Here is a 23,672-nt window from a genome sequence, read left to right on the forward strand (position 1 = left end):
GGGTGAACTATCCCTTTGACACAAAGCTCATGTTTGTTTTACATGTTGAATTTACAGCAGCCATTACGCCAGTCTTCATTGTCACATGATCCTACAGAAATGATTCTAATATGCTGATTTGGTGCTCAAGAAACATTTCTTATTATTATCAATGTTGATATCAGTTGTGTTGCTTAATATTTTTGTCGAAACAATGATACACCATTTTTCAGGATTTTTTGATAAATAGAAAGATCAAAAGAAAAGATTATTTTTGTAATATCATAAATATCTTTTGATCAATTTAATTCACATTTGCTAAATAAAAGTATTACTTTCTTTACAAAAATAAAATACTGTCCCCAATCTTTTGAACAGTTGTGTATATAAAGTATATAAATTGATACAATTATATAAATCAAAAGAAATAATTAAACAAACTACCTCTGTTCAAGCACTCTGCCATCTGGACTGATTTCTCCATCATTCTTTAAATCGTTTTCATCTCCCTCATTCCCTGGCCTTTGTTCTCTACTGTCAACACCACCGTCTCCTAGTTGTGTATCTTTACCCCTGGCATCTGTGTGAGGTTCGCGGTGGCGTGGCCGTCGGGGCCTGGGCCCCATATCAGCGGTCAGCGTGTCTCCCTGCGCAGTAGGCCTGTACTTACGGACCACCCGCTGCCTCCTGTTTCCATTTAGTCTGGGGCAATGGTTATTGACGTCCAGAGTGCCCTCGGGTGAGGTCTTTGATTCAGACGGCTCTGTCAGGGGTAGGTTCAGCGTCACTGGGGGTTCAGGGAGGGATATGTCCGCAGGCATTGGTGGCTCCGGTATTGGAATAGTTAAAGGGGGTTCAGGAATAGAAATGGACAGAGCTTGCTCATCCACGGGCATGTCCAAAGGCATAGGTGGCTCTAAGGAAGCCTCTGGCATGTTGGTGGTTGTTGTGGTCTCTATGGCTCTGCGCTTGCTGTTAGATGGAGATATTCCAGGCTTATTGTGGTGATGGCAGCCAGGTGGTCCATCCTGCTCCTCGCTCGGGCTGCTGAAAAGGATCTCACGGCTGGACATCTGTCTGTGTCGGCGCAACTGGCTGGTCCTCTGCTCCCAAACTGACATGGTCAATCTCCTCCTTCTCTCTCTCCTGGACATGAAAGAGTTAGAGGCATTGAGTGGACGAGCATCAGCCAGACTCTCTGAATCCTCAAAGGAGTAGGCCGCACGGCTCCGGTGAATTGCACGCTTCCTGTACAGGTAGGGCTTCCTCCTCCTCCTGAGGAAAAAGAGAAATGACACACAATAAGACTGGATGCCAAACTAAACGTTTCAACAGCCATGCCACAACAAATTTTTACATTAAATTATCACTGAGCAGAACAAAACCCTTTCTACCCATCTGAAAAGACCAACTTGGTCCAGTGGTTCTCAGTTGGTTTCGCTTCAGGACTCTATATTACAATGGACATCAAGTGATATAAAAAAATAAAAATAAAAAAAAATAATCAACAAAATCTATTCATTGATTTATTGTTTCTTTGTTTGTTAATTTGTTTTGCTTATAAAAATTAATCTGAAGTTTTATTAATCTTAAAAATTAAACATTGACATTTATTATTTCAACCATGAGCTTTTTTGGTCCATCAAAATGAATAATTTACTGTCAGTTTAACATTACCTTTACAGTTTGAATGCTTGGTTTCTACATGTATCTAGAATTTCAATGGCTTAGACCATTCAGTTGACAGCTGGTTCACCAAGAACATCTTACTAGTTAAGAAATATGTAGGGCACCGTCATCAAAAAAACAACATCATGGTGACCAGGTGTACTGGTCAGGTCAGCAGGGTAGCTGAATATGAGAATTGAAGTATCTGTGGGCAAAATATTTAAGAGACTGCTGTTAACAAGTCCTCTGCAACATGTGGTAGAAAGGGTCCATTAATTTAGTTTTCATGACCTTGTATTTTTGTTTGACTGGAATTCATAGTCCAGCTTATAACGACAGCAGAGATGGAAAACAACTAGTGTTGCAATATCAAAGTGAAAAACGAAACAGCGAAACTGGAAATAGAGTTGATTCAGAATGGGGAGAGAAAAAAGAGTGCAGGAAATATCATTGCAGGAAACTGACAAATCAAATTCCAACCAAAGAGCAGACTTGAAAATGTGAAATCAGACATTTGATAGAGATGGTGGAACAGAAAGCTTCACCCAGATAGATAAATTAGGCGGTGCTGAAATTAGAATTAAAATTGAAATAAACAGACTATTACTTACTGGTACTTGTACTCTTGTGAGGTCCGTGTAATCAATGAGCGATTGGTTGAAAACAAGACATTAGTGCTTTCGAGAACAAGGACAAAACAAGCCAAGCATCACAGCCCAAAAAGGTCATTGACTAAAGTCAAGACATAGCTACTGTTTTTCAGTTGTATTTCAAAGCTCTGCTAAAGCCAATTATCTTTTTCTTTTTTTTTTTTACATTTAACATGTATTTATACTATTTCTGATTATAAACTAAAGTTACACAAAGTTTTTTAAAAATTAAAAAAAAAAAGTTTTGGGCTGTGTAGCAGGGCAGCAAAGCGTCACATGACAACATGATGGTAATTATATTAGATAAGAAGCAACAAATACAGTATTCTGGAACATTTTGAAATGCTGAGACAGTAAGAAACATGGCACAGATATAAGACATATATAAATGGAATCCATATGCAAAAGCACACAATATCAGAAAGAGAGAGCACCCTGATTAATTTCTTTAGTATTCAACTGATCATACATATGCATTTCCCAGGGATGACGTCCATAGTTGTCATGCTAACTGAAGACATGCATTCATTTCCCAGTTCTCGTCAAGCAGTTTCGGACATGCTGCAACAGCCTTTTTTTTTTTAACTTTGAAGTAAACATGCAAGATCCAAATGCCACAGGCCACAATTTCCAGTCTGAGTTCACTGACAACCAGCTCTCACATTATCTCCCAAAATGCAGTAGAGAAGAGACCCTGTGGTATTCACATAATACCAATTTATTCTGGCAAAGGCATGGCCTCCATTGCCTCATACAGAAACTTGTTTGCTTGGCTTTGTTTTCGGTAATTGTCCAGCAAACATGTATTACATTAGTCTCTCATCATTAAATAATGACAGTTAAGCCTCTTTTCTATACAATGACACACATCACAAACATTGGTTATTTGTTATTTCAAATTGCGAGCATGCCCAAAAAAGTATATAAATATATATATTACAACAAATGTTTTCCCAGGGTCCAAATATAACACTTGCCAAGCACCAAATGAGAATAAAAGCTGGATTTGAGTAAATCAAATTTGCCAATGGCTAGCAACTATAAGAAATTATGTATTATGTTGCAATTCAACATAAACTGTAAGAATGATGCAAGACATGTAAAAGAATGTATTCAAATGAGAAAGATATAAACTATCTTGTAAAAATATCTGACACAACTCACGTATCCTCAAAAAATTTTAATCACAGTGGGAAACGTGCAATTAGAAGTTTATCTAGGAGGCTGGGATTAATTTTTTTCTTCAGAACTCCATGTGGCAACACAATATTTCTCTCATTAATCCACCAAATGAATATAATAGAAATAAAATCATAATGTAGCTTAACATATTCATGACAGGTGCAGATTCACAGCAAGATGAACACTGACTCATCTTGTACGTGATACTATAAATAATGCTGTTTGTGCTATTTGCCACTTATAGGCAAGATAAACAGTTAAATAAATCAATCATCATTAGGGATGTAACAATGCATGTAACGAGCCAGTTGAAAATATATAAAAATAAGTGACAATTTAAGTTGGTCGAAATGTTAAACGTATTGCGATATATTTGGGGGTTGGGGTTTATATGAATGTATCTCTGCTGAGAACTGTCTTCAGAAAAGTTTAAATGGTATTTTCTTTTCATCTTACCTCTGTATAATGCATATTAAGGTAAGGTTTATAAGCGCAGCACTGTTTTGTTAACAGCGGTAACCAAAGAAATGCTATATTACTGCTGTTCCATAATTGCCAACTGCTGTCAGAAAGTGAATTTGCACTCTCATTCAGCCCGTCTGCTGTTTTTGTTTTGTTCAGGTATGTATTAGTTTTACAAAGCTAAAGTCAAATTTTGAAATTATACAATCTAATTTAGAAAAAAAAACTGCTCATGCAGCATGTATGAAGGATCTTTTTTGGACTGTGATTAAAATGCAGTGGTCGCCTCTAATTTTAAATTAAATGGGCACAAGCAAACATTTAGTGTGTTTATATGAAGAGATTTCTTTTGTTTATCTGATTTAAATTTCACAAATAAATGTGCAGCATTTTGTCTGAGAAATAATGAAAGGACATCTTTTCATTTATAATTAGCCTTAAATTACATTTTGTAAAAAAAACATTGTGAGAAAATTGTATTGTGAATCATATTGCGAATCATATCGCATAGTAAGTTAAGTGAATTGTCACATCCCTAATTGTCATATATATATACACAGTCATGTATTGGTTTTCTCATATCACTTGCCATAGGTAAAAAGGTGTAGCAAAAAGTTATTTTGGACCCTGTTTTTACATTTCTTGACTGAAAACTTCACGCTTGACTTTTTCCCCTTTTAGTCACAGTACGTAATGGGTTCAGAAAGCTCCCTAAATATCACCTCCAGCATTAAATATCATGTTAGCAAAGGTGAATCCATGCTTACGGGGAATTTCATGATATATAACCGCTCTCAATTCAGCATCCAAAACTCGCTCAAGTCACTAAATGTACTGTGCTATCAATGAAAAGAAAAAAAGGAAAAATTAGCTTCTAAAGCATTTATGATCAATCAAGAGATGTAAAAGTGATTGGATTGTAACGTTGAGGACCCACTATGACTGGTCATCCCAACTTGCACATGCTCAACTCCAGGAGTCTGACATCACACATCCATGCAGTGTTAAATTCCCAAAATCACAGAAAGATGCATGTGTGTATAAACTCCGGTTATAGAGCCTTTTATCTGTGGGTTAACCTCCCTTTTCAGCCATCAGATTCTCTTTATGTTTTGAGATTTAGGCTAGCTGGACGCCTCTTCTGTTCTGGCAAAGGTTATAACATATGACTACATATCCAGGCTGACCAGTGTAAAGGCATTCAAAACTCTGTAATTCTCTTTTTGATGGGAACAAAGTCATCTCTATGACAACATAATAGACTCATCCCTGCAAAGACTGGGAAGCTTGCCGGTTGCTATGACAACTTGCTGTTGATTTTGAAGCAAATTATTATGCTTCGAGAATAAAGAGCCCCAAAAATCCCTATGCAATCAACCGAAAGAACATTGTGTACAACCTTCAACAAAGGTAAATAATTTTGTTGGTCTCAAGTAACTACCTCTCACAAACTAGCTGGGAAAGCAAAACACTTAAAGTTGTAATACTTTTTCTTTACTGTTTCTGTAACTGTGGAGCATTTGATTTAAACAGTACAGAGTGAAAGACATATCTGTAAAAGCAAAGACTTGGTTCTCAACTGTTTACATTAGCAACCATACAGCAATATCCCTGTAGACTCAAACTAGCTTGTGCATATAGGCCAATCTGGCCAGGTACTGAAGCTGCAAAGTCCTACAGGTATACTTGGCAGACATGCCAATTTAGTTGTCTCTGAAACCAGACTAAAATATCTTAGACATAAGACTGGTGTTAGTAGTGTTAGTTGGTATGTTAGCATCTCTTGTGAGAGGGCGAACGAGCAGGCAAGGCTGTACTTGGTTTACTTACTCTGATGACATGAAAGAGGACATGGGCCCAACCTCCTTGGCTTTCTGCAGGGCATGTTTCTGATTAAACGCCTCTTCCTCCTCCTCTTCATCCTTTGGAACAGCAAGGCATTTTTCGTTATACAATTGCCTTACAAATCTTTCAGCATATAAAGCTAAAAGAACCTGGCTGGATATACCTTTGTGAGCTCTTGGGCATTGGCCAAATTGTCAACAGCGATAGCCAAGAAGACGTTGAGCAGTGTATCTGACCATTTTGTCAAGGATTTTGGCTCAAAACAATGAGCTATACAGCAATAACCACCAAAACTAAGGAGGACAGATTTAACCCAACATACAGTATTATGCAATCAGCATAGAGTTTCAAGTAAACGTGCACTAATCTTATAAGCTTAGCAATGTCAGGCAATTACAAAAAGCAAGTTACATTTTGCTGAAAGACAACAGAGAAAACTGTAGTGAAGAATCATGAACAGAAAGAAAAGGAATGTGTATTACAAAGTAAATAAGGTCAATTTTGATTTCACGTTGACTTAAAAATGAATGAAGACCTTTAGTGAAAACCTGAAGAATATCACAGACACACACAGACTATATTGCTGGTCATGGATAGAGAAAGAGTCAATGTAGGATACAATTTCCAAAAAGAGTCAGAACAATGAAGTAGACAGATGACCACATCCCTGACTTTACGCCACCTTGAGACCGGATGCCATTGTACATGACTTCATTCCAGTCCTCGCCAGTAAGAATCTAGAAACACATTGAACTTATTTCAAGCCCACATGGAATCTAGCTTCATAGACAGCTTCCCATATTTCAGCAGAATAATTTGACAGATGCTTCCCCTTGCATGTCTGTCTATTAAATATTTCAGCTAATCTGATCATTCTTCCTGCTACCAATAAAAGGGATACCAATAACATATTTTACAAAATTTCATTCCCCAGAATTTTGTTTGGGCCTAAAAGTTTTTTTTTTTTTCTTCATCATTATAAAGGGAAGATAGATTATGTTTTGTGACTAAGTATGTTTTTGTTCTGCGCTCTGATCCTAATTTCCTCTCTATCTGTGCAATTAAATCTTGGTCTAATTAATTAGCCTTCCTTCTAAGCCTTTTTTCACTAAGAAACATCCGGACTCTTGCATTATACTCGGACTACAACTGGGTGAAATCTTACTTGAAACACTGTCATGATGGCTGCTGGAAAAGTGTCAAAATTAGTGGGTGTGTAGTCTTCAAAGATGAACCTGTAAAGAAAAAAAGCCATTTTATTAAAAATGTGTCTGACCAGGTTACTGAATAATAGATTATTTGCTATTCTCCAACCAGTTGAACCTGATCTATTTTCTATTGTCTTGCTACACCTGTCACATAGAGTTATAATTCCACTTTAAACATCTTTTTTTTTGCATGAAATTTAATGCCATGTTTGATATGGGTATTGTTGAGTCAGGATTAAAGAAAGCTGAAGATTTAACATTGTTATTGCAAATGACATAAAGAGCAGCTCATAACTACAGGTGTAGCATTCAGACATTTTCAGTCATAAATCCAAATTTAAAACTGTCTACGGGCAATGTCTGTGCTTAGACTGATAAGATATTACCTTCCACCAAAGAGCTGCATGCCCAGAAGTGCAAAGACCACAATGAAGAGGAAAAGCAGAAAAAGCAAACTGATAATAGACTTCATGGAGTTCATCAGAGACACAACAAGGTTCCTCAGGGATGCCCAGTACCTTAACAACATAAATACAGAATCTCTGAGTTCAAAATAGGGACATCCAGAACTGAGCAAAGACATCACAAGTCAATAAATAGATTATTGTCTCTGCAAGAAGCAAACAAACCCAAGAGGTTGTTATTCCAGGCAAGCTTGCACTTACTTTGTGATCTTGAAAATTCTCAACAAACGCAAGGCACGCAAAACGCTGATCCCAAAGGATGTGCCAGGTCTGAAGAACCCCCAGAGCACCTCAAAAATGCTGCCCACTATCACCTGGAATTCAGGAATTTTACTTTTTTAAATATGCCACTGCTGTCAATGTACATCAGTAGCTATATACAGTAAAATTCTGTACAGTCACATTATCAAAATTTCTTCAAAATTTCACAGGTAAAAAGGTCCATTGTCTGTTGTCAGTTGTGTAGCAATGTATGCAGTACAACAAATGTCACTTTCAAACCAAGCAGCAAAATCTGTGGTGAGAAATATTTTGCATGGATTCCTATTGAAATTCAACAATGAAACTTCGCCACACAAAGGTAAATGAAACGTATATCTATCTATGTATATATGTATGTACAGTGCCCTCCACTAATATTGGCACTCTTGGTAAATATGAGCAAAGGTGGCTGTGAAAATAAATATGCATTGTTTATCCATTTTATCTTTCATTCAAAATATTTTCAAAATTCCAACCTATCATTGAAGTAAAACAATTGAAAGTGGGGGAAAAATCTCATTGTGAAATAAACGCTTTCTCTAGGTCATGTTGGCCACAATTATTGGCACCCAATTATTGCAAAGCCCCTTTCCTGGGGTAACAGCTCTGAGTTTTCTCCTATAATGCCTGAAGACTGAACACTAAATTCCATTCACTTCCGTGTCTATTGGTGCCTGAAATGACACATGCGCGAAACTATGTCAAAATGCATGTCTCTGCAAGTATCCTTGTAAACACAGTTGCTTACTTTTTAGGTGAAGGTAAACAATTGAGAAAGAAAGAGGATAACAATAACAGCAGTTTAATGTCCCTGTTGCTTTCTGTGTCATGAATGTCATGAAATCACTTTTGTAGCTTTAACACAGATTTATTAGATTTAATTTATACAGTGAAGACTATGCAGTGTTATTTTACATTTGATTATTCAATTTCTGTACCTCAATACTGTTAGACTTGCCTTAAAAATACAAAGCAGTTCTTGAAACTTTGTTCTATTCTTTATTTCCTATGCTTATTTACTCACCTACAAAATCACCCCAATCATTAATTATTTTATTTTTCCAAATAGAGCTATTCAAGTCATCTGGGGATTTTTTTTTTCATATCGCAATATATATCACAGAAAAACTAAATATCGCTAATGTGAGTTTTTTCCAATATCGTGCAGCCCTAGGAGAATTTTCCTATATTCTTAGGTTTTTACTTCTTGTGATGGATGATTAAGGGAATTTGGCCCTTTTGTGAATGTTTTGAGTAAAAGATCAAAAGGATAAACAATGCAGATTTATTTTAATAGCCGCCTTTGCTCATATTTATCAAGTGCCAATATTAGTGGAGGGCACTATATCTATCTATCTATCTATCTATCTATCTATCTATCTATCTATCTATCTATCTATCTATCTATCTATCTATCTATCTATCTATCTATCTATCTATCTATCTATCTATCTGTATACATAAGCATATGTAATATATATATATATATATATATATACACACAATACAAAATCTTTGTTGTACAATAAATTCAATATCAATTCAACAAATTCATGACACATTGTGACTAATAATTTTAACTTTGATATAGGCAAAAATCTAAATTTTTAAGTGGGCTACAGATATTTGATGTGCTTAAAACCAGCTATTTTTCATGTTACATTAATTGTATGTCAGATGTTTTTTGATCGAACAAGTTTTATAGTTCTCAAACAGAAAAAATGAGATTTACTCATTACTCAAAAATCTATATTCATGGAAAGGGCCAGCTACAAACGTGCTGATTAATTTAAAGATTGGCCAATAGATAATCATTATATATTGACACAGTCCAGAACTAAAACTGAATTTTAATTAAATAAAGCTACATATTGATATTCAGTGCTGGGTCCTAAAATTTACATAGAAATTAGAGACATGTTCATAGTGCTCAGAGTGGAGAAGCGTAACTTCAAAAAAGATCAAATTAGATTTACCGTTTCATCCGCTCTTATTTCTTTGCACTGCTTTTATATTTTTTGATATAAAATGTCATGAACACTCATATTTGGGGTGACCTTGATCCTCTTTGACACTTGCACTGTTGTGCTATCTTCATTTCAAAGAATATTATGGGAAGCATGACAGAAATACACTTACCCCAAAATCAAAGCAGTTGAAGGAGGAGTGGAAATAGAGTCTGGGTCCGAGTCCATACATCTTGAGAAACATCTCTGTAAGAAACAGGCCCAGAAACAGGAACTCTGCATAGTCTGCAATAGAAAGGAATCCCTTTGAAGTTAAGACTACTGATCATGTATGACATGGAGACATCAGCATATCCATAGAGAGAAAACTTTCATTTTGCGTGTGGTCTTACAAAGGAGACTAGACAACCACTGAGGCTGCTTGTGGTGTACGATGGCAACACAGAAAGTGTTGAGGGCCACCAGACTCAGAACGGTCGAGTAGAAGGTGTGAGTCTTCACCATACGGCGAACGGAGATCCGTAGCATGCGTTCTTTCCGACGGAAATAGGACGTTGGTCCTCTTTTAGCACTGCGTATGCTGGCTCTGTTCAATGGCATCCCTGATGGACAAAAATATTTATGAACAAGCAAAACAACTTGATCCACTTTTGTATACTTCTTGTTTGGATAAGGAGATTATTTCAGCTGTATGTGAATGACATTCAGAAAATGTGCATATAATGACATGTGGGTAAATATTTAGCATCATCTAGACAGGATATGAAGGAGACTTGGGGGAGGAAACCACTCACCTACAGACGATATGTCAGCATACTGTTCCTCTGGAGCTCTCCGAACATCATCCCCCCCTCTTCTCTTTATAGTGGTGGCTCTTTTTAGCACTGAGAACACATACAAAGTAATTTATCTCATTATCTTATCTTATTATATTTATTTTATTTCAGACAAAACAAATAACAGATATATAAACCCAAACTGTAAGAAATAAAAGCATATACGGGTTATAAAACATTGACAGACACTTAATTTGCATTTTGGTCATGTCATGCTGGATAGCCCTGCCCATGTCGTGTCAGAAATGATTGTATTACATGTTCCCAATTATAAATAAATAAATAAATTCACATTTTTGGTAACTCCAAATATGTTTATCACGTTCCAAAAATCTATGTATACATTTTTTATTTGTATTTATTTGTTTATTTAATCATTATTTAATCAGGGACAATGCACGTAAATAATGCATGAAATGTAATGTAAAATGTGTCAGGGTGGCTAATTTCCAATGTGTTTTGGTTGGCTTTGATTTTGTAGAGTCCTGCAGAATTTATGCTTTAAATTGCCTACAGAGAAACTAGGCTATGTATCACTGAAAACTGCAGCCAGCTTAGGACATGATATGACAAATGTACAGCTATCACCCCGTTGTAATAATTTACTTCTGAAGCATTTATAGAACATCACAGGCTAGACAGCAGCAACTGAAAGTTCCCCAATTTAATCAAAGCATCTAGCCCAGGGGTTACCAATTGGTGCCCGTTAGCACCTGGTAGCCCGCATGGAGTCTCTGAGTCGCCCGCCAGCCTGAATTAGCGCCGGGCGATAAACGATATCATATCGAGATTATGATAAAAAATTATGTTAGTAATGATGATAAGCTGGACATTTTTACTAAATATGAATTAATGTAACATCATATCACACACCATAAATGAATGCTTCAGCAGCCAGTCAGTGCAGTCTGTTCTGTGTGAATGTGTGGAGTAGTTTCGGCTGATACACAAACTCAAACACACGACTCGCTGTGTTTTCAGCATCTGTGTCTCAATATATGAGGACATGAACACACTTCATCTCCAGAGCTGCTCTGAGAATCACTTCATCAGCTTCATGCAGTTTCATTTGAGAAAAATTACAGTCAAATACATGCTGAAACTAAAACTGAAAGACCTTCATGATAATCCGCCAAAATAAAAGCCCAGTTTAACTTTTGTATAGATTATATATTATATATATATTTGACTTTTGTAATATATTTTGACCGATTATATTACTACTGTATACTAAAATGCAAGTAATAATAATAATAATAATATTAATAATATAATTTTAAGGAATATCATACAACCAAGTTATTTTTTTATTATTATTAATTTATACAGTTCCGTTGTGCAGCATCTTATCTGATAAAATGAAAATGCTTTTTTTTTTGTACTGAATCATAAAACACAGAATCCATAAAAAATCAAAAGGAAAACACATAATTTAGGGAAAAATTAAATTTATTTACTGGGGCCCTAAATTAAAATGTAGGTCCTCTGTGGAATTTAATTGTGAACAAAGTTATGTTTACCTTCATTGTCAAGGTCTAACAAACGTGGAAAGCATTTCCTTCCCCATTAATGGTAAATTAATATCATGATTAATATTGTATTACATGGAAAAAAATGATTGTGATATCATTTTCACAATCATCAGGATAAATATTTTCCTGGATTGATAAAAACATTGAAAATGCTTGTGAGAAAACAGTAATGTCATGTATGTATGTATATGTGACAATGATAAATAAAATTATATTTATTTATTTGGAGTATATTAAACAAGTAGAGACCATTTTATCCCTTCAGGGAGCCCTCACTCACAAAAAGGTTGGTGACCCCTGATCTAGCCTAATAGCTTGCACTAAGGGATTTATTCAATTGCAAATAAATCCGCTTGTTAGATTTAGCTGTTTTCAAAGCAACAATGAAGTAAATACGAATGCCTGGAATTACATTTTATGTTTTAAAGTCTCTTCAGAGTGCAACCTGGATACCTACTGCTGTCAAGCCTCATATACAAGGGCCAAAACAGATCTCAGTCTCTCTTGACCCCCCTATAAATTGTTGTCCATATAGGGCATAGTTTTTTAAGACAATCATCTTAAATTGGATGATGGGACATTTACAGCAGAACAGCAGGGGCATCAAAATAACAGTTCACCATGGTAACTGCCTGTTTTCCATTCATACAGCCTCTGGGAAGCTGTCAATCAACATTTAATGAAAAAAAAAATCCCTTGTTTGATTCTGGGGAAAACCTGTCGCCTTTCATAGGGTTCGGATGTCATGTGGTGGGTCTTCGCTTCACAGATGTGCGCCATGAGCAGGATCATGGCGTTTTGTTTATTGTGACATCAGTCTATTGAATATACAATCCCTGTGCAGTTTTATGGGACCAGAACAGACTTTATACGCCAGAACAGGCTTTTAAATAAATAATGAAATCTGGGACAAAGAGAGAATGTGTATTTACTAGTGTGTTCAAAATAATCCTATGACCCTAACCCTGACACATAATTAAAAAACTGCATCCCACAATCTACGTGGGAAAATGAGAGAAAAACAGCAGAGGTCAAACATCTCACCATCCAAAGCGGAAGGTCCTGAATTCTTGTTCTCCTCTGCAAGCATCACCTCCTCTGCAAAATAAAAACGCATTTGAATTTTATCAAGTTGTGCACATACAATTCACTGTAAAACTGGCATTTAAAAATCTAATTTATTTATATAGGATTTTGGAAAATTAAAACAAAGAAACCAATGAATAAGAAATATTTAAGATTCACACTTTTTCTAGATCACTAAACAAGCAAGCAAATTTGTGACATCGATCATGTGCACTGCACCGCTTTTTATTTTCAGATGTTCCTGCTTCTAGCACAAAGTGCATTTTGGATCATTTTTAAATCATGCTGATGAACATGATAATTAGGTTCTGCTGTCATTTAAAGCATTCTGAAATGTATTTCTAGTTTATGCTTCACTTTAAGTTACACTGATATATAGCAAATATAATTTGCCATGAAAAAATTGCAAAATAGAAGCATTTTCTTTCACAAGTGTTTCTCTTTTTAATGGCACTGAGCTTCTGCTGTAGAATGGGGTGATGCTGTGGCACAGTGTGTTTTGACAGATTTGATTTACTTTATTTGTTTTGCATGGTGCATTTGCCAGCTCAGTATGTAAGAGTACCTGCACGGTCGATCCAGGCCCGATATCCGTTTAGCTCCCTCTCGATCTGTTGCTGTCTCCTGAGCTTCATGAAGGCTCTTCGGTTCTCTACCCGCTCTCGCTCTTTAGCAAACTCCCTACATGAGCCAACAGCATACAATTACCCACACAGAAAAGAAACACAGATATGACACACTTAATTTATCAAAGTGTTTCACCTGCAGAGTGAAGGAATGAAAGGCAGAGAGAGAGGCTGCATCCCAATTTGCATCATATTTTTAAGTTGAAATCACACCAACTTGTGGCATCTACATATTACATCATCACTGCTAAAGGGGCCATATGATGCATTTTTATGTATTCCTTTTTCTCCACTCCGATACATTCTGCTCAAGTCGTGCTTGCAAAGTTGGTTTTGATCAATCGGCTTGGTCATCTGCATTTTTAGAATCTGACTACGGCTCAAACTGATATGGTTAAACTCACGATATTATTAACTGTCTTTACAATTGCTTTGGAAGCTGAAGCTCACGATTATGGTTACATTTCTGACACACGGTTGTGATGTTCAGTCAATCACAATGCACTGGGTCAGCTACCCACTCAGAGCACACTGAGCTTTTTGAAAGGAAGGGCTTTATAGAAATCAATGCGTTTTAGAAAGACTGGGCATACAGGATCTAAAAGACTGTACAGTATGTGAAAAATTATGTGTTTTTTTAACATTAAAGCATGCTTACATATTCTATTACACCCAATACACAAAATAATGATCTTTGAATATAGCATCACAAGACCCCTTAAAAAAAAAATTCATGGAGAAACAGATTTAAAAAATTGGCAACAAATTGATAAGTATTTGGACATAAAATGTATTAAAGGGGTCATCGGATGCCCATTTTCCACAAGTTGATATGATTCTTTAAGGTCTTAATGAAAAGTCTATGACACACTTTGTTTAAAAATTTTCAATGGTAGTGTAAAAAACACCCTTTTTACCTTCTCAAAATCAGCTCTGTATTCAGCAAACCATTTTAGTGCATGTTCCTTTAAATGCTAATGCACTCTGCTCACCCTGCCCCTCTCTTCCGTGGGGTGACGAGCCATTCTCATGAGCCTGTTTACTTTAGCCACGGAACTTGCTGACTAGCACGTTATTAGAGAAGATTCATAAAAGGACCTTATACTCACTTCTTCTGTAGGTGAGGCTGGAAAACGAATGATTTGCATGAACATAAATGCATTAAAGTAGATCGGAAGGCGCATTCTCTTCAAAAACAAATGTAATCCACTGCGTCTTCAGCAGCTCAGATGTCGGCAGTAAATGACGACTGCTATGTTCATTATTACAACTGAACACCTCAATCACTTAGGAGCCATTCTTGTCTACTCCTGCTTCGGCGTCGAAACAATGGCAAACTGATGACAGCTCACTCAGGGCGGGTCTAAGGTAAAATGCTAGTGTCAATCAACAATTGTGGGAGAGGCCTGGGTCTGTGTGACAACACACAGACAGGCATCTGAGAATGGCTTGATATGAGAAAGGGGAAATGATTTAACGAGATAAAAAAAACACTGGGTGGATTTTTATCATTATAGGATGGTTGTGTACATACACAGCCAACACATATTTCAGTTCAAACAACTTCAAACAAAAGTGTACGTCGCATCCGATGACCCCTTCAATGAATTTTAAGGTAATGAATTTAACTTACAATTACTTACAGTATAGTCAGAAGCGTCATGCCCATTCAAAGTGAGGGGGCATGTGTCCCCTCAGATTTTTGAGCCAAGTGGATTTTGAGTGCAGCTTCCAAAAGACAAAAAATAGGCGATTAATATTTTCTATATTTAATACAATCACACCAGCGTGATTAAATCTTTCAGTGCATCTATCATCAGCTGCTAAATTCAAATCTAAATGAAAATGTTCTTTGATAATGCAGCTAAATGTTCTGCTCTCTTTCTGTACAATGAAAGTGTTATGATTAGTAGCCTAACTTACAATGTTTTTATTCACATTAACTTTCAATGTTAAATTCACATTAAATATAAAGTCAGTCGTATTAAAACATGTTATGGCATGACACCCATATTTAATAAATTACATTATTAGGTTACTTTGATCGCCCACTAGATCAACTAACATAATCTATAAAGGTGAGAATCAAGATATTTCATGATATAGTTATTGCGGTTGTTTCGAATTAAAAGGTAAAAATAAAAATAAGTTCTGTTGTGGCTGCTGTGTGTCACATGACGACCCCCCACCACCCACCCACCCAAAAAAAAAAAAAAACTTGTGCCCCCCTCAAAAATAATAAGTGCATGACGCCCCTGAGTATAGTACACAACAAAGAGGCATGTGTCATCAATTTTATACAATTTCAGTTATGTCTCACTACTGTCATATTGTCTTTTGTCATACTCAAATGTATAAGCTTTTGTCACAAGAGAAGTATGCACATATAGCTTCCACTGGAACTAAACTACCGGTAAAAAATTGAAATAATTACAATTCTGTTTTTCAGCAAATTAGAATGATTTATAAAGGATTATTTGACACAGAAGACTGGAATAATGGCTACTAAAAATTTAGCTTTGGTATCACAAAAATAAAGTACATTTTAAAGGTGCAGTGTGTAAATGTTAGCGGCATCTAGCGGTCAGGTTGCGAATTGCAACCAACGACTCAGTCTCCCGCTCACCCCTCCGTTTAGAGAAGCTAGGTTGGCCAATGCAGGACTAAGAAGTCGTAGTCTGAGCCAGCAATGAGATTTCTTTAAAAAGGTAAATTAAGGAATTATATTCAATGAATTATTCAATAAATCAATATGTTATTGCGAATATTATTGTTAATTGTTCATCATTGTCGGTGTTTTATTCACAAGAACAACAGTGATGAAACGCGTTCTGTTTGTCCTTTAAGGGCTACTGTACAAACATGGTGGAGACTTCCAAGTAAGGGGACCCGCGGTGTATGTAGATACAAATTGCTCATTCTAAGTTAATAAAAACATAACGGTTCATCATGTAAGACCTTTATACACCTCTGAAAACATTGTTATGAATATTATATTGCAATTCTGTCAATAGATCCTCCTAAATATTACACACTGCACCTTTAAAATATATTAAAATAGAAACTTTTTTTTAAACTCTTTTTAACTGTATTTTTCATCAAATAAATGCAGTTTTGATGAGCACAAAAGACTTTATTCAAAAATATATATATATATTAAAAAAACCTTGGTGAATACAGAGCAATGAGAGATGTGTAGAAAGAGAAACAGACAAGACCACTGTATGCGTAGTAACTTAATCTTACCTCTTGTCTCTAGAGATGAAGTTAATACATTTCACATTAACCTCTGATAAAACTCATTACGCCTGTGTCAGCTCAGACATCAGGTTAGATGTGGTGTCAGTTTGTCTTAGAGTCCATTGAGGAAAACAATACTTACCCTGACAGGACTCCTAATACCAGATTCAACACAAAGAAGGAGCCAATTATTATTAGAGGAATGAAGTAGAGCCAATTCCACGTAGAGCCTAAGGCATCATTGGTCTGTGCAAACACAAAGCAGCAAGTGATCAAAACAATGAACATAATTCATTATGGTTTCAATTTGCAGTAGCTACTAAATCTACTAAATGCCTGGGTTTAAATGGTCAGAAAACCATCAACCCTGCCCTTGTAATAGTGACGATTCAGTGGCGCTCTACTCGGCGGTGCAAAGGGTGTGATTAATACGTGGGCAGGCGGCATTGTTGCCCAGCTGAGCTGAGAGGGTGTTCCCCGCATCCTGACGCAGCTGCATCAGCTCAGTTATGAGTGTGAAAAACACCTCTAACTGTGGCAGCATGACTCACGTCAATGCATGACACCATGTGACTGATTAAAAACACTGTGGACTCTTCCAGACATTCAAAATTATGAGATCATGATTTTTTTAAATAATCAAACCCACAAAGGATCATTTTCACCAGATTAAATATTTTAAAGGTGAGCATAACTAGAAAAAAATGTAACTCTAGAAATGTCCATGGCTTTTTAAGATTTTCCATGAAGTACCAGAAATCAAACTTTTAAAATCACCTTAAAAAAATAAAAAATTCTTATGTTTTAATGGAGTGTTGCAGTCTTAAAACACAGAAGTGGACTGACAGGTCTTTTCAGTGCAAATTCATTTGGCACTTGGTAAAAGCAGTCCAATCTTTCCAATTCTTTTAAACGAGGTCTCTAAGCTTTCTTTTTGTTGTATAAAGATTTTATCTCAAACTAAATGCATAAAAGTCTGAGTAAGTCCTTCTCCATAAAAATTACATATTAAAACTAAGAAAATTAAATTACATGCTCAGATACCAGCACTACTGGATGACAGTGAAGAACTGAGCCAACTCAGCATATACATGGCACTAGTATGATAGCAGTTAACCACCCAAGATAATTCCACCAAAAGCTCCAATAATCTAATGCAGAATAAAGATTGTATCTAACACCTCTCATTTTCCAGTACTTGGAGCTGTTTGGAGATAAAAAAACACTTTGACAAACCCTTCCAAATGTGACTTGTTATGAAAAGGGAGTTGTTACTGTGATTGAATCAGCTTGAAAGAAGATCAGAATTCAGGGGAAAGCTACACAGTGTTGCATGCTGTACAGTATGTACAACCAGTGTACGAATAAGGAAAGAGGAAGTTCTTCAAACATAAATTGCAACTATTTCATCTTAAATGGACCAACCATAAGTGCAATTTCATCATTCAAAACTCAAATGATTTATGTTCTTATTTTGGGGAGAACAGAAGGAACAGGATTAGGGAACAATGTATATATAAGCTGCCTGCATGAACACAACAGATCAACATCTCCCAAAGCCACGGTATCAACAAAAAGCAAAGACACGCTCATCCAACCAAAAACTCAACCAGTGCACTTTACAACCAGTCATTAAAATGCATATAATGTGAAATACAACAAAGAAGCTAATGACCCCGTTTCATCTAACAACAATATGTGGTAGATTAACGATCAAGCGAGATCTCCTGAGGAAGACTTTAACATGAAGTAACGATTCAACACTGGACTACAATAAGATTATAATTTTATGTATTAGGATTATAATACAGAAGCATCATCATTTCAAGCATAGGAACAAAACTGCTACATATCGTTCAGCTGAGAAAGTAACTCACATTATAGAGTACAGATGTCCAGCCTTCCATTGTGATGCACTGGAAGACAGTGAGTATGGAAAATAAGATGTTATCAAACTGAGTAATGCCATCATTGGGTCCTTGCCAGGGGCCAGTGCAGTTATAATTGTCAGGACAAGTCTTGGCCCCACACGGGAAGTCAAGTTCAGATGAGTCTGCTCTCTCAGAGTCTGCATGAGATGAGAAAGACATTTTTTTTTTTCATGAATTGCATACTGACTGTATAAGTTTTCAAGTTTTTAATTTTTAATAATGCATCTGTGTCATTTGTTTGCTTGTTTTAGCAAAATAAATTATACCTTTTAATGCTAACAACCATGTTATTAGCTTGTCATGTGGTAGGAAAAAAAAGTTTGCACACTAGTGTTCCAATAAGCCACTTTGAAACTCTCCTGTTATTTTAGTTTAAAATTTAAAAGGTATAATTTTTTATCATGCTAATAGAAGAGGCCAACAGAAGGATGAAGTGTTTACTTCCTGTATGGGCGGAGCCGAGCCCCTGACTGGCAGGTCAGTATGGACCCGTGAGGGATTGCCCAATTTAATTTTCTGCTCTTGCACCCCAAAATGTCGATGATGGTATTCTTGTCAATAGTAATCTTAAGCTTAAATATTTAATAACATGCATGTGTACATAGTCCACTCACAAAATGAAAATTCATTTACTTCCCCTCATGTTTTTCCAAACCTGTATAACTTTTTCTTCTGTGGAACAGAAAGGAATATATTACAGGAATATATAAGAATGTTGGTAACCAAACGGTTTTGGGTCCTATTGACTTTTGCTGTATGGACAAAAAAAATATTTTGTAGGAAAATGGGATGGCGGGCCAGAACATAGTCAAAGGATAATTTAAGAAATTAATTGATAAAAAATGCAATTAGAATTGCCTGACAGACTGTTACAGTGTCTTTTGTAAGTGGTAGTGAGCTGTTACTCTGTGTTTAAATCCTGTAGTAGGACAGTCATTATCAAAAAGCCACATGGCGGTGTCCGGCAGAGTATGTGAACGGAGTGGAGCAGCAACAATTTCCCCCCCATACTCCAAGCATTTAATAATCACTCCGCTCCAGCTCCGCTCCTAGTTCACCATTTCCCTCTCCGGCTCCACTCCGCGCTCACTGATACCAGAAACACCGCTCCGCGTTTGCTCCTCGTCTGAGGTATTTCTGTATGTTTGAAATATCACAGTTCTGTTCATAACGTATATTAAAAAATAAAATAAATAAAATAACAGGAGAGTTTCAAAATGGCTTATTGGAACACTAGTGTGCAAACTTTTTTTCCTACCACATGACAAGCTAATAACATGGTTGTTAGCATTAAAAGGTATCATTTTTTTAATTTTGTTTGTGATGAAAACAGTACATTTTCGTCAGTTATTTTACCTACGGATCGATGCATTTCTTACAGATTTCTGCTCATTCGAAATCAGATACAGATGAAGTAGCACTGAAAGATTATAATTGTATTGAGAGAGCGATTGCATGTGAATGAGTGTTGTAGTAGCTACTTGTTTAAATCATGCTTTCAACTGAAAATATATTCAGTATCTAAAAGGAACAAACAAATTCCTTGAGAACTATCAGCCTTCGCATTCTTTCTGATTTGAGTGATCCTTTTATGCTTAACGCGAATTCTTGCTGAATATGCAGTTATATTACGGTCTGTTGGCATGAATTGTACTTGTGATGGAGCGGCAGTGGAGCGCTCTCGGAGCGAGTGAAAACCACGACGCTCCGACTTTAAAAAAATCCGCTCCTCCCTCCATTCAAAATCAGACCCACGGGCCGCCTGTTGCCGACCACTGCCCTAAAAGATGTTAAATGGTTGCCAACTTTCACAGAAACAATTTTTTTTTCAACTGAAAGCTATCTGAAATACTGTTTACATTTTTTTTGTTTGTCATTTTTGAGTATTCTAAAGATTCAAATATTTAGTTTAGATCCCAGCATCTGAAAAGCACATAAATGTAATAAATATATTGTTGTACTCTATTTCTGTACATATGTGGATGTGTGGGTGTGTGCATGTTCTTGTTCCTGTGTCAGAGTGTGATCCTCCTTACCTGTAATGTTTGAAAAAGCTACACATCTTTTGTGGAGTTTTCCACTGTAGAACTCTAATCCAATAATAGCAAACATGAGAATGGCAAAAAACAGCAGCAGACCAATCTGTAGTAGTGGCACCATCGCCTTCATTATGGATTTAAGAACTATTTGCAAACCTTTAAAAAACATGAATATAAAGATATCAATAAACCTTACTACACATAAATAATCAAAACAAATATATCAAACTGTACTATTCGTTCACATGTGGAAAACTTTAAAGGGATACTCCACCCCAAAATGCAAATTTTGTCATTAATCACTTACCCCCATGTCGTTCCAATCCCGTAAAAGCTTCCTTCTTCCTCAGAACACAATTTAATATATTTTGGATGAAAACCGGGAGTCTTGTGACTGTCCCATTGACTGCCAAGTAAATAACAATGTCGAGGCACAGAAAAGTATGAAAAGCATCATCAGCATAGTCCATCTGTCATCAGTGGTTCAATCTGAATTTTATGAAGGGACGAGAATACTTTTTGTACGCAAAGAAAATAAAAATAACAACATTTATTCAACAATTCGTCCCCTCTCTGTCTCTCTGTGTCAGTGTAATGCCATTTTGGAGAGCATCCGATGGACGCAAAGTGCGTACGCTATTCTCTGTCATCTGTAACACTTGGATACGCATTGTACGTTTGTTTACGATTATTTGAATGGAAACAGTGCATGGGACAATGGAAACAGTCAATGGGACAGTCACAAGTCTCCCGGTTTTCATCCAAAATATCTTAAATGAAAGCTTTTAAGGGTTTGGAAGGACATGGGGGTAAGTGATTAATGACCAAATTTGCATCTTGGGGTGGAGTATCCCTTTAACACTACAGCATCCACATGTAAAAGAACAACTATAACACTGTGTCCTAACCAAGTGTGATGTGACAAATTACAGACACGTGGAGTGGGTTTTTGGACCAGCGAGATTTCTTTGTGCAGCTACCAAAACAATTGGACACTTAGCAACAAAGAGAATGCCTTGCATGTAGCTTGTTGCAGTTGTTGCAATTTGTCTCATTTTATCACATCGTACCTGATTAGGATGCAGTAAAATACTCATCATTTCAAATTAAACATCACAATGTTTGATTAAGAACTTCATATGGAACCGTAAACATACTAGGAATGCCAGAAACCAGTTTAAGGGGCCGTAATACCCTCACAGCCCTGAGCGTGCGCAGGTCTAATGAAATATTCATGTGGGCTCCTGCTGTGGCCAGAATCCTGTTAACGAAATAAAAACAAACATAGGTTAGGCAAAGAAACTATCAACAGAAATTATGCAGGATATATGAATAGTTCACAAATATGTTAATGATGATATTTTGTAAACTATGCAATCTCCATCATTAGTGACATGGTAATCAGCGTGATAGTGATGACTCATAGTGATACTGTAGGTAAAGGGGCGTAATTAGAGCAGTGGTGCTAAATGTGTGTGGTCCTTAATGAGGTAATCCCTCTCAGTGAATGACAGCCAGCACACTTTCTAATAAGAGTCACTTCTGATTCACAGCTTCCTTCTAAGCACAGGTGATATTCATCAGGCATGACCAATGAGTCATCTCTGTCTTTCATTCCACATGGTTGTTCATGTATAGCCACAATCAGACAGGCGCACACAACTTTAATACAGTATATGGAGAAACCTGATTTTTCATATTTGTGTGACAATAATAAGATGCCAGTAGGAACCAGATGTGACATTCATGATGGATTTAAAGGGACAGTTCACCCAAAAATGAAAATTCTGACATCCTTTATTCACCCTCATCTTATTTCCAACTCATATTACTCTTTCTATTGATTCTATATGTGTCTTTACATATCTGTATCTTGTATATGTGGATGTGCCTATACTTATTTATCCGCAGAATTAGCCAACTATGAAAAAGAACAATGGAAACAAAAAACCACAAACATTTCTTGAGGAACATGTGAGACGTCTACACTTAGAAAAAACTATCCAAACTATACTAAGAATGATTTTTGCATATACTGTATAGTATATGTATGGTTTGGATGAGTCTGTAGTTGTTATAATTAGCTTTATATAAAAACAGTAAAGTTCTATGATATGTCCTCATTTACATAGCAATGAAAATGTGTATGAGATCAAATAAAAAAGCTAAAAAGTCACTGCTCTGAGGAAAAAAGGAGTGTAAATGTGGACAATATATAAACACACAGTATTCAAACACAATAAATGCATTTTCCTGAGTGATCATTGCTGTTGAGGAACTTAAGTAATCACACCCATTCCCTACTAGCACCCTCCCAAGAAGCATGCCAGTAGGACCCTGCAATAATATGATATGATTATTGTTGTTCTGATTAGAATGAACAGAATCCCTCATCTCTCAAAGGGAACCCATCAAGGGCATGGCTCATTATAAAATGCAAATGTTGTCCCTTATTTTCTGTGCCACCTAACAGGAAACAGCAACTCGTCTGTGATGCTGCATACAACACTCAGAGGGAAATGAGAGGCGCATTAGTGTGTGAGAGAGAAGCTTTTGTTGGCAGCATTTGGTTCCTGACAGCTACCCACTGGACATGTGTGTAACCTGGGATGATGAGTCCTTTCCAACATCTCAACCAAAGCTGAAATTCTGGATTCTCTCATATCCCAATTCACCTGGCACTCCTGTTGTTGGCT

At 36.4% G+C, this 23,672-nt stretch overlaps 1 protein-coding gene across 1 annotated transcript in view; it reads right to left on the reverse strand.

The window, feature by feature from the left end:
• Positions 1–23,672, reverse strand: part of LOC306848847 (voltage-dependent R-type calcium channel subunit alpha-1E-like) — a gene marked incomplete at both ends in the record, with an annotated part of 129,289 nt that overhangs the window by 32,362 nt on the left and 73,255 nt on the right. Inside the window, 16 exons of the mRNA XM_079383596.1 lie at positions 424–1,254; positions 5,772–5,863; positions 5,950–6,017; positions 6,406–6,523; positions 6,952–7,021; positions 7,381–7,512; positions 7,660–7,772; positions 9,859–9,971; positions 10,079–10,288; positions 10,481–10,570; positions 13,099–13,152; positions 13,706–13,821; positions 17,149–17,252; positions 18,884–19,074; positions 20,974–21,132; positions 22,134–22,237. Of these exons, the coding sequence (XP_079239722.1) occupies positions 424–1,254; positions 5,772–5,863; positions 5,950–6,017; positions 6,406–6,523; positions 6,952–7,021; positions 7,381–7,512; positions 7,660–7,772; positions 9,859–9,971; positions 10,079–10,288; positions 10,481–10,570; positions 13,099–13,152; positions 13,706–13,821; positions 17,149–17,252; positions 18,884–19,074; positions 20,974–21,132; positions 22,134–22,237 (2,565 nt within the window). The remainder of the gene's footprint in view (positions 1–423; positions 1,255–5,771; positions 5,864–5,949; positions 6,018–6,405; positions 6,524–6,951; positions 7,022–7,380; positions 7,513–7,659; positions 7,773–9,858; positions 9,972–10,078; positions 10,289–10,480; positions 10,571–13,098; positions 13,153–13,705; positions 13,822–17,148; positions 17,253–18,883; positions 19,075–20,973; positions 21,133–22,133; positions 22,238–23,672) is intronic.

The sequence above is a fragment of the Barbus barbus genome (assembly GCF_936440315.1).
Source record: "Barbus barbus genome assembly, chromosome: 29".
NCBI classification, from domain to species: domain Eukaryota; kingdom Metazoa; phylum Chordata; class Actinopteri; order Cypriniformes; family Cyprinidae; genus Barbus; species Barbus barbus.